Source organism: Hyaena hyaena, unplaced genomic scaffold (genome assembly GCF_003009895.1).
Source record: "Hyaena hyaena isolate Hyena2069 unplaced genomic scaffold, ASM300989v1 scaffold_726, whole genome shotgun sequence".
In the NCBI taxonomy this organism is placed as follows: Eukaryota; Metazoa; Chordata; class Mammalia; order Carnivora; family Hyaenidae; genus Hyaena; species Hyaena hyaena.
This window is the reverse complement of record NW_024081358.1, coordinates 180,127-192,823: the sequence shown is the minus strand read 5'-3', so window position 1 is coordinate 192,823 and position 12,697 is coordinate 180,127. Positions and strand designations below refer to the sequence as shown.

The 12,697-nt window shown below is 34.5% G+C and overlaps 1 protein-coding gene across 1 annotated transcript in view; it reads right to left on the bottom strand.

Annotated features, from left to right (window-relative positions):
• The window catches only part of PJA2 (praja ring finger ubiquitin ligase 2), a 69,766-nt gene that overhangs the window by 46,656 nt on the left and 10,413 nt on the right, over nucleotides 1–12,697 (bottom strand). Inside the window, exon 2 of the mRNA XM_039217957.1 lies at nucleotides 360–477. Coding sequence (XP_039073888.1) covers nucleotides 360–390 — 31 coding nt within the window. The 5' untranslated portion in view covers nucleotides 391–477. The remainder of the gene's footprint in view (nucleotides 1–359; nucleotides 478–12,697) is intronic.

The window sequence follows — 12,697 nt, the reverse complement described above, 5'->3', positions numbered from 1 at the left end:
CAGAGAGGAAGGGAAGCAAACCGTAAGAGACTCTTAAATACAGAAAACAAACTGAGGGTTGATGACAGGGGCAGGCCAAAGGAGAGGGGGAAATCGGTGATGGGCACTGAAGAGGGTACTTGTTGGGATGAGCACTGAGTGTTATATATAAGCGATGAATCATGGGAACCTACCCCCAAAACCAAGAGCACACTGTATACACTGTATGTTAACCAACTTGACAATAAATTATATTTAATTAATCAATTAATTTATTTTAAAAAGGCCATGATCCCATGCCACGTATGGTATTCGAGGTATCTAGGAAGAAAAATATAAAATCCTTAATGTAGAGGGACTGACAAAGACACTTTGCTTACCTGCTGGCTCTTTTTCAGTATACTGTGACATATATGGAAGTTTTTGTGTGCCCAGTTCAGTGCAATTATGGATGTGAATTATTTTTTATTCAGACAACAAATAAGCTGCAGAAGATTCCTACAAGGAAACCACAGATTAAACAAAACATTGATAATACAAGCACAAAACAAAAATAACAAAACTAATGCTTCTCCTAACAAAGCACTTTGTTAACCTTCTAATATCAGAAAACTACAATCTGATCTAACAATCCGTCAAAAAACCTTAAAACTGTCAAGATGGCTATTTGAAAAGTTACATCTCCTCCTGAAAAACCTTGTTGTAACCATGTAGCATCCTTAAGACTGACATAATAACAACAAAAGTAAATAAGCAAATATAGTGGAAGAATGCTGAATGAAGTATGTGACCAAACGATCTGGGAGTCTACTACACTATGCTATCTTTGCTTCTACATCAAGTGCTATATAGTTCCCTTAGCTTTGGCATTGTTAAAAAAAAGTTAACCCTATTAATACAAACTTTATTTTCAAAATATATAATGGCTTATGACAATTATAAATTAATGTGTGTAGGGGCGCCTGGGTGGCTCAGTCAGTTAAGCATCCGACTTCAGCTCAAGTCATGATCTCACGGTTCATGAGTTCAAGCCCTGTGTCAGGCTCTGTGCTGACAGCTCAGAGCCTGAAGTCTGTTTAAGATTCTGTGTGTGTGTGTCTCTCTCTCAAAAATAAACATTAAAAAACATTTTAAAATAAAATAAAATAAAAATCAATGTATGTGAATAATAATATACTTATTCTTTACAACAGTCAATTTACTATTCAGATATTTTGATCCCAAATAAGAACCTATTCTAAATTAGAAAAACTAAAATGTGTCATGTAACAAATATAAAAAGAACTTTTGTTTCTAAATTAATCCATTTACTGTTTCAAAAGTTGCAACCTGTGCTCTTTTAAGTTTGGTAAGGGCTTATGTTTTCATTTAAACAGCTCATTTACTTAAACACTGGAGTTATTGCTAATTTTATACCACCACTTATTAAAAGATGATAGTTCTGCAGATGAGCTTAACTGTATTATCTAACCACAGACAGCTCTATATTTACATACATGAGTACATTCACACATTCTCCCATATAAATTATAAATTCAGCAACACGTTATAATCCTCTAATCTGTCTGAACCAAATCAGATTGTTAGCAAGGGTAAAAGCTTACCAAAAAAATAATCTTAACATTGAGGCAAAAAGATAAGCTCTAATTAATATTGTCTTAGTACTAAGGAAAATGATCTGAAATAACTTGAGTTTTCACACAGTCATAGTATAGTACATGACAATCTTAAAGGATGACCATACATTTAAATTCACAAGTATTTCACCTAAAGTGAAATACTTTGTTCTTTAGAATAAAGCTTTATTTTACTATGTTCCAGGCTCTATTTTAAGTGCTGAGGGTTCAAATAATGAACAAAGTGGACACATATCACTGTCCTCCTAAAATTACAGTGTGATATACACACTAAACAAAACAAGGAAGTAAATAAATGTAAGTTAGATAATACATACAATGGAGTAAAATAAAGCAGAGAATAAAGGGTTGCTGAGGGTGCGCAATTTAAAATATGGTATTTAGGGAAAATCTCACTGTGAGGGGATCATCTGAGCAAATACCTGGTAAGGGAGAGAGCCATGTATAAACGTAGGAAAAGAACACTGCAGGCATAATAAATCAAAGTTCTTGAGGTGAGAACTTCCAGAAGTGATCATAGCAAGAAGTCTGGGACGGAATGAACAAGACAGAAAGCAACAGATGAGGTTAGAAAATTAATTAGGGTGGGTGATGTGAGGTCAGATGGAACAGATCACATAGGCCTTTATAAAGTAACATAAGAAATGTAGGTTATATTCTGAGTGACCTGGAGAAACACTGACGAGTTCTGAACACAGACCAGACATTACCTAACTTCTGTTTTAATAAAACACTCTGGCTACTATTTTGAATAGAGTGAAGGGGAACAAGGTCAAAGGCAAGGAGCCTGTTTGCAAAGCTATTGAAAAAATATTGGCAAGAGATCACAGTGGTTTAGACCACGGTAAAAATAGAGGTGGTGAGAAACTGGTCAGATTCTGAATATATTGTGAAGGGAATGTCAACAAAGTTTTCTGATATAGGTTATAAAATAAGGTAAGGTGTCGAGTATGACTCTTTCTTTATAGCCTGGACAACTGGAAACAAAGAGTTGCCATTAACTGAATGAAGTAGGAAAATTTGTGAAAGATGCAGGTTTGGAGAAAGTATCTTCAGTTTAGTTTTACATGTATTAAGTTTAAGATATCTATCAGACATTCAAGCAGCAATGTTAAGTAGAAGCCTGGAGGTGACTGAAGAATTCTGCTCTGCAAGTATAATTTGGGAGTTATCCGTAGATAGATAATATTCAAAAAGGCACAAACTTGGACAAGACTTCTAAGTGTACTTGGAAAAGTAAAAAAGGTTCAAGGACAGCCCTGAGACAATCCAATAATAAGAGACCAGGAAAGAAGTACCAGAATAACTGACAGAGGCGAATGGAGAGAAAAGGAAAATCCAGGTGTGGATGCCAAAAGAAGAAAGTGCTTCAGACAGAAGAACTAATCACTGTGCCAAATGCTCCTAAGAAATAAAGTATGAGGAGGATCTATAACTGACCAACGAACTTAGCAACATGGAGGATACTGAGGATCTTTGACAAAAGCAACTCTGGTAGAATGGTGGATGTAAAAGCCTGATCAGAATGTCAGAATGTCACAGATATGGTAAGGAAAGGAACTGGAAAGAATACCTAAGTCCTGAAAATCACCATGTCTTAATAATTTTCTTTAATGTGATTTCACTTGCTTCCTAAAGGTGTTCTCTTCTGAACCCAACAAAATTTAGTCTACTTGTTTTCAAGACCTGTGACCCCCACCATGATAACTTTTGACTGCTTCTAAGCACAGTCCTCTGATTTGAATCCCATGTTCTCGCGTGTGTGTGTGTGTGTGTGTGTGTGTCTTTACTAGAACATCAAGTATTTGTTTCAGAAATTTTATATAAGGTGGTAAACTTTGGGTCCTTGCATGTCTTAAAACATTTTCATCTCTCCCTCACACTTCAGGAATAGTTCAAGAAAAAACATTTTTTCCCAACTCTGAAAGGCATGGTTTTCCAGCATCCCAATATGGCATCTCATTCTGCCAATTTATTTCTCATTTTTTGGTAAGTAAGCCAATTTTTCTCCATGGAGATAATACTGAGGAGATGCTCTTAATAAACGGTATTCTAGAATTACACAGACTTTTTTTTTTAGGAGAAGGCTATTTTACAATTTGTCCTACACAGCCACTATTGGGCTGTTTTAAACACTCATATCAATTTGTCTCAAAGATGTCCTTTTTTAAATTTTTTTTAACGTTATTTGGAGAGAGAGAAAGAGACAGAGCGCAAGCAGGGGAGAGGGAGGGAGAGAGAGAGAGGAGGACACAATATCTGAAGCAGGCTCCAGGCTCTGAGCTGTCAGCACAGAGCCCGATGCGGGGCTCAAACCAATGAACTGCTAAATCATGACCTGAGCCGAAGTCAGACACTTAACCGACTGAGCCACCCAGGCACCCCAAAGATGTTCTTTTTTAAAAATTCCTATTTTCTCTGTATTTGTCCTACATAGATTAATCCTTTGTGAACTTTTCTTTCTCATTTGTACTCTAAGAGATCATAAATTTCATCTACTTTTACTTTGAGCCTTTCAGTATTCTCTGTAATAATCTTTCAAATTTTTTTGTGCTTTCTTCTCTTCTGCTTCTTTTATTATTATTTTCAACAGTGGTTCATGCCTATGACTAAAACGTAGACTAGAATCTCTCTGTAGATACTAATTATTTCTATTTCATTTTGAAGGACAGGTACACTCAAGTATCTCTAACAGTGCTATCTCATTTCCATATTAAAAAAGGTATAAAAAAGAGAAAAAAGCAGAACACATAGGGGAGAGGATGAATAATAACAAAGAAAAACCACAGTGGTGTATCAAGATTAAAATGATTAACGCAACAGTCCCAAATCTGTGTCTTAAGTGAATCAGAAACAGTGTCTCTGAGTCCTCTTAGAAGGGACGTTTTCTTTTCTGAATTAATCTCTTGCTCCCTGTACTGTTCACTTAATAAGTAACATATGACTCCTTTCTACTTGTGTTTATTCATTTCAAATGCAATTATTTATATTTCTTACTAATTGTCATAAAGCAAAATATATAAATGTGTTGCTGTCTAAGAATTAAAATTAAATCAGTGAAGTATTAATTCTAGATCTTATTAACCTATAAGTCATCACTTTGAACTGTTAACTAAGATAGATATGCCAGCAGCTATAGAAAGGCAATAGAGGGGCGCCTGGGTGGCTCAGTCGGTTAAGCATCTGACTTCGGCTCAGGTCAGATCTCACGGTTCGTAGGTTCAAGCCCCGCATCAGGCTCTGAGCCTGGAGCCTGTTTTGGATTCTGTGTCTCCCTCTTTATCTGCCCCCTCCCCCCACTCATGCTCTGTCTCTCTCTGTCTCAAAAATAAACTATAAAATAAATAAATAAATAAATAAATAAATTTTAAAAAAGAAAGGCAATAGAAATAACCTTCAAAAGAATATAAGGGAAAGCATGGGTATGGGATATATGCCTCCAAAAGGAGAATTTAAAGAGCTGTGATTTTAAAGACAAGACCTTGTTTTAGTTTTACCTGAATGCACTAGGTCTATTAAATGCAATGCTTCTAACACCTTGTCTAACACAGTATGTATGTAAATGGTTGAGCAAATGGATGAAAGAACAATTCTGTGCTCCTTTCTCTGATGGAAATGAGGAAATATAATTAAAAGAAAGGGCTAAGTGTTAGGTACACATGGATCTAAACTCCAACTCTGATACTCAGGCAAGATAAATGAAAGCTAGTGATGGTTTAAGCAATTAAAAACAATAAAAAATCTAAATAGTAATGAATGCAAAAGAACTTAGGCAAACAGAGTAATGAGTGCTCATATTCCTATATGAACACAATACACACTAATATCGGTACATAGTAGACCTACATCTTGAATTGCCTTTGATATCAATGTATTTCTACTCCAATAAGTAGCCAACTAATAACACAGCTTATATAATACTTAAAAATAACCCATTTATTATTTCTGCAATGTAGCCTACTTACTTTAGTACCATCATCACACTTCTATGAGAATAACATGGTAGAATAATTAAAATAATTCTTTGATACAGATTCTTTTGATACTTCTCCCTTCAAAAAGCAGAGCCTAATCTGCTCCCTATCAGGGTGGGTTGTACCTAGTGACTTGTTTCTACTGAATACAATGTGATAGAAGTGACAATGTATAAGGTACAAGATGAGGGCATATAAGGCATTGTGGCTTCCTCCTTGCTGTCAGCTCAACCTTTCTGGGAAAAGTAAGCTGCTACATTGGGGAAAGCAAGCTGCTACATCACGAGATCATTCAAGTAGTTCTACGCAATGGTTAATGTGTCAAGGCACTCGCAATTGCTGCCAAGAGCCAGAAGGAACTGCAGTCTTCTGGCCAACAGCCATGTGAATGAACCACCTAGGAAGCAGCACCTGAAGTTGCAATCAAACCTTCAGATGACCACAGTCCCAACCCACATCTTGAGGGCAAACTCATGAGAGACCCTGAGACAAACCACCCAATCAAGCTGCTCCTGAATTTCTGACCTAAAGAAACTCAGATAAAAATGTTCAGAACTACTATGTCTACTAAAGCACAACAAATTATCCTGCAAAAAAAAATGACATAAACAAGTAACTTAAACATTATATATATATATATATAGATAGATACTGAATTTTCTTATATTTCTACCTATTATGAGAACAAAGTTTTTTTTTTTAAGTCTTTATTTATTTATTTTTGAGAGAGAGAGAGAGAGACAGAGAGAGAAAAAGAGAAAAAGCAGAGGAGGGACAGAGAGAGAGGGAGGGACACAGAGAACCCCAAGAAGGCTCTATATAGTCAGCACAGAGCCTGACACAGGGCTTGGACTCAAGAATCGTGAGATCAAGACCTGAGCTGAAATCAAGAGTCAGACTTTTAACCGACCGACCCACCCAGGTGCCCCAAGATTTTCTAATACTATCTCATGAAAGTATATTTTCTCCCTTTGAAAGAGCTGCTTATTCTCAGCACAGAAAGTGCTGACAGAATCAAAATGACTTATACTCATGTTATGTTTGCTGGAAATCTCAGAACTGTTGCTTAGTTCTTATAGTCTACCTATCACCTAATAAATACTCACTAAATAGCTACTGAATCAGGATCAGTTCTACTTTTAGAATTTAAATCTGACTGATTTAAATGAAATTTTAGGCAAAGCGAAGGAGAAATCAGTTGAACTTCCAGAAGTTTCAACTGAAACCTTGAACCTATACACCTGTGACCCATATCCTGAAAGCCAAAAATAACTCATTTTTTAAAAAAGCTGAGCTGTAATTCACATATTATATATTAGTATCAGGAATACAACATAATGATCTGATATTTGTACCTAATGCTAAATGATCATCAAAGTCTAGTTAAAGGTATTGATCCAAGGGATACAGTGTATGCTGTTTCAAAGAGGCCCAAGCACCCCCAATGTTAATTATAGCAGCATTATGAACAATAGCCAAATTGTGGAAAGAGCCCAAATGTCCATCAATGGATGAATGGATAAAGAAGATGTGTTACACACACACACACACACACACACACACACACACACAATGGAGTATTACTTGACAATCAAAAAGAATGAAATCTTGCCATTTGCAAACATGTGGATGAAACTAAAGGGTATTATGCTTAGCAGGATTAGTTAGAGAAAGACAAATATCATATAGCTTCACTCATATAAGGACTTTGAGACACAAAATGGATGAACACAAGGAAAGAGAAGTAAAGATGGTATGGAAACAGGGAGAGGGACAAAACATAAGAGACTCTTAAAATATGGAGAGCAAACAGAGGGTTACTGGAGAGGTTGTTGAAGGGGAGATGGGCTAAATGGCTAAGAACATTAAGGAATCGACACCTGAAATCATTGTTGCACCATATGCTAACCAACTTCGATGTAAATTTAAAAAAAATTTAAAAAATTGTAAAAGTCTGTTAACATCCATCACCATAAATAGTAATAATTTTTTCTTATAATGAAAACATTTAAGATGTATTGGTGGTAACATCAAATATACAGTACGGTATTATTAACTACAAACACCTGCTATACATTATATCCCTATGACTTAATTATTTCATAACTCAAAAGTTTGTACCTTTTACCTTTCTGTTCAACCATTTTTCCTGCCTTCCACTCCCACCTCTGGCAACCACCAATCTGTTCTATGAGGTTTTGTTTTTGTTTGTTTTGTTTTGGGTTTTTTTTTATTCTACACAGGAGATCACATAGTATTTGTCTTTCTCTGATTTATTTGTTAGTATAATGCCCTCAAGGTCTATTCATATTGTTGCAAATGGCAAGATTTCATTCTTTTTTATAGCTCAATAATACTCCACTGTGTGTGTGTTTGTCTGTACACACACTCAACCCACATCTTTCTGCCCGGCCCCTCCCCCCCCCATGAAAATCAGCCTGTCAGTCTATTTATCTTCCTTTCTTGCCTCTTTTTTCCCCCTAAAAGAACAGAATTTATTCTCTTACAGTTCTGGAGGTTAAAAGTCCAAAATCAAGGTGCCTATAGGGTTATATTTCCTTTCAAAGACCCTGGAGGAAATTCTTTCGTACTTCTAACTTGTGGTGAATGCCAGCAAACCTTCGCATTCCACATCTTCTTATCCATTCATCCATCAACAGACACTTAGGTTGTCTGTTGACCATATCATGGTCATTATAAATAATGCTGCAGTGAATATGAGAGTGTATATGTATATTCAAGTTAGTATTTTTGTCTCCTGCTGATGAATATACAGAAGTGGAATAGCTGCATCACATGGTAGTTCTATTTATTAAGTTTTTGACGAACCTCCATACTATCTCCCATAGTGGCTGTACCAATTTACACTTCCCTGAAGACTGCACAAGGTTTTCCTTCTTTCCATATCCCTGCCAACACTTGTTATTTCTTGTCTTTCTGATAAAAACCATTCTAACAGATATGAGTTGATATCTCATCATGGTTTTGATTTACGTTTCTTTGATGATTAGTGATGCTGAGTGTCTTATCATGTTCCCATTGGCCAGATACACATTGTCTTTGTATGCTCTTTGGAAAACTGTCTACTCATTTCCTCTACCCATTTTCTGTATGTCGTCTTTGAAAAAAATGTCTACTCATTTCTTCTACCCATTTTCTAATTGGATTGTTTCTTTGCTATTCAGTTTTATGATTTCTTAATGTATTTTAGAAATTGACCCTTTGTCAGAATGTAATTTGGAAATATTTTCTCCCACTTACTAGGCTCCCTATAAATAATTCACGGTTACAGCATCTTTTTCAGAAACAGAAAGGTTGAGACACAAATACAATTTAATCTAACAATCTGAAGGACAAAGAGTTGCTTACTCTTCCCAGTCCACTGGAAAATTTGTTTTATATTCTCTCATATTTACCTTTATATATATGCCTTGAAAATGCTCTAAAAATGTTTCTTAAAATTCCTTCCAAAACAATTTCTAAAGTTATCTGGCCAGCACTTTCTTTCAGTAAAATAATTATTTATTTATATAAAATTTTGGTGATTATCATCATATGTGAGCTATAAATTTGGTAATACAAACTTCATGACAAAATGAGTTTACCAATAAACTATGACAAATACTGCTAGAAAGCTGTTTCATATATGCTGGAACTAATTACATTTTAACTTAGTTTACTAACATTATCTCATCTTTCTATTTTCAGTTACTAAGGAAAAGTAAATATTCTAAGAGATTAATAAAGTATCTACTCTGAATAATAATCTAAGCTTGCACTTAGAAGTATTTCTCACACTTACATATTTTTTAATCTATCTCTAGATGTATCGTATCTTCTAGCCACAAGCAAAGTGGTTGCTTTTACATATACAAGGTGTATAATATTCCATAAGATGTAACTAATAGATAGACAATTAAGAAGGACAGAGATGATATTATTCTATATATTACTATAGACAAATGGATTCATTAATAAAATCAATTGCAGTAAATCAAATAACATACTACCAACCACTGGACTTGTAAATTACAGGCTGCTACACAAAAAAACTTCCAGGATAGGACTATCAGATTTTGTATGTGAACAATGGTAGAAATGGTAAGAACACCTAAATCTGAGATAAATTTTAAAAGTACAACTGTTAAACTTCTCAGATCAAATGGGCTTGCTATCCCTAGTAACACAAAGAAATAATGTTATTTTAAAAAGGCTAAGTTTACTTATTACCTTTATTTACAATGTTTCTGTACATTATTGTAAAATAACAATACACTTAACACTGATATAGTGAAAATTACACTAAAAATACAAAATATATGTAATCAAGGAGACCATTTGATAATCCAAAATTCTTATATTTAAGTAGTTAAAAAATTGTACTTTCAATTTCTGTCATGGTAAAGCCTCTACCTCACCAAATGATTATAAACTGTTACTCTATTTAAAAAACTGTTATAAAATGCTATTTTTAAAAGACTATCCATAGAGAGAAATCTGTGAAGAAAGAACTGAATGAGAATATAGCCAACACATTAGAACAATAAAGATTTTCTATGGTTTACTGGAAATCTAACTGGCTAAGGGGGGAACAAAATCTAAAGTCAAAGACAAATTGAGACAGAAGAATAAAATATCAACCCATCAAAAAATAGGATGAAGAATATTCTTCAACTTTGCCTCTCATTTAGATAGGAAGATCTGATTCAGATGTGGCACAAACAAGAAGGGTCCTGCTCAACCCAACTTCCTGTGGGATGCCAAGAAAAATCAGTTCCAAATCAAGAAACAGCACAGATTTAGTTGCAGGTCAATGAGCCAAGAAAAGAAATAACAAGAATACAGGAAAAAAAGGAAAATAGAAAATTCAATGTTATGCATACCAAATGCAGCAAATTTCATTTGATGATAAAAATTCACAAAATGTGGTCAGAACAAATTAATATACCTGTGAAATTTAGACACTTGGATGTGTGCTACCTCCCCCCCCCACCCCCCCCACACACAAAGAGCTTATGTGTGTGGGTTTGGGAAGATAAGAAAAACAAGCATGACAAAACATTGATGCAAGATGTTGTGTAAGAGTGTTTCTTTATACTTCACAGAAACTGGTTTAGAATTTTCAAAATAAAGACTTAAGTTATTTTCTCTGCCATTATTTGTTGAAGTACAAAACTTTTAAACATATATTGCAATTCAATGAATTTTTACATATGTTATATATCTGAATAAATACCACCTGGTTCAAGATATAAAACATCACCATCATTTCGGAAGGTTCTCTCTTACCCCTTCCAATTAACTCCTCTCAATCCAGAGGAAACCACCTTCTGGACTTCTACTCCCCCAGATCAGCTTTTACTGTTTTAAGCGACACAAGTGGAATCATATAGTGTGAACTCTTTTTCTGTCTACTTTTACTGAACACAATGTTTCTGGGGTTCATTCATGTTGTTATAAATATTACTATACATATTTTTTTTACCTTTCTTAGGTACAATGATCTGAAAGTACAGGACTATGTTTAGCTCTAACAGTTACTTCTAATTTTCCAAAGTGGCTACAACAATTTACATCCCCATTAGCAATATAGAAAAATATCAGTTGTTTCCTATCCCTAGCAACACTTGTTACTGTCACTCTCTAACTCTGACCATTCTGCTAGGGGTGTGACAGTGCTTCATTTGGACATTTCCCTGATGAGTAATAATGTAGAACATCTTTACCTATGAACACTGGCCTTTTGGTTTCCTTTTGTACAGAAAACTAACCACTTTTTAACATGTTTTTAAAAAATGAGTTTGCCTTTTTCTTTTTACTTTGTAACTTAATATTTTCTAGATACAAATCCTTTATCAGAATTATTTATTGCAAATATTCTTAGTCTAAGACTTGCCTTTTCCTTTGATATCTTGATAAACAGGAATTTTTAATTTTATATAATCTAATTTATCAATTCTATGTTCTATTTAAGAAGTTTTTGCCCAGTTGATCAAAGTATTCTTAAAGGTTTTCTTTCAGAAGCTTCATAATTTTGGCTATTACATTTAGATCTATGATCCAACTCAAACGACCTTTATGTGAAGGTCTTTTTCTAGACAGTCATATTCTTCCTTTGATCTTTTTATCAACCTTGTTCTAATACACACTGTCTTAATCACTATAAATTTGTATAAAGTCTTGACACGTGAGAAATTATAATTTTGATATAAATGTAATCCATTTGACCAAATAAAAATATTTGGGATTTTCAGACTGTATTGAACCTAGAGTTCAACTTGTGGGACAATGACATTGTAACAATATTGAGTTTCCTACTATATAAAGATGAACTACTTCTCCAGTAAGTATTTTAAAATGTCTCTCTGCACTTTTATTATTCTCAGTATAGTTTCCTGTAATTTTTATTGTATTTATTATTAGATATCTTACATACTTTGGTGCTATTCTAAACGTACTTTTCTAATTTTATTCTACACATTCCTGGTTGGTACTATATACCTTACGATTCTTGTTTGCATCCTGGCCTTGTATCAAGTTATTTTGCTAAATTCACTTATTTTAATAGTTTGCTGGCTAATGAATTTTATCTTTTTTCTTTCCCATTTTGATAGTTTGTCTGAAGGCATGGTTTAGGACTCCAATTTAACAGAATAGGAGAGATACTAGACTGAAACAAGGTTTTTTATCATTGAGTACGATGATAGCTGTATGTTTTCTGATACTTTTTATGAAGGATATTTCCTTCTATTGCTAAGTTGATGAGAATTTTTTTTTATCCTGAATGGATACTGAACCTTGTCAAATGATTTCTCTGTATCTACAGAAATGATCCTATTGTTTCTCTGTATTGTTCTCTAAACAGATGAATTATTCCAACCTTAAATTTTTTTATGTTTTTTATTTATTTCTGAGAGAGAGCGAGAGCATGAGCAGGGGAGGGTCAGAGAGAGGGAGATACAGAATCTGCAACAGGCTCCAGGTTCTGAGCTAGCTGTCAGCACAGAGTCCGACATGGGGTTCGAACCCACGAAATAGAAGATCATGACCTGAGCCGATGTCGGACACTTAACCAACTGAGCCACTCAAGCGCCCCTGATTACCTTT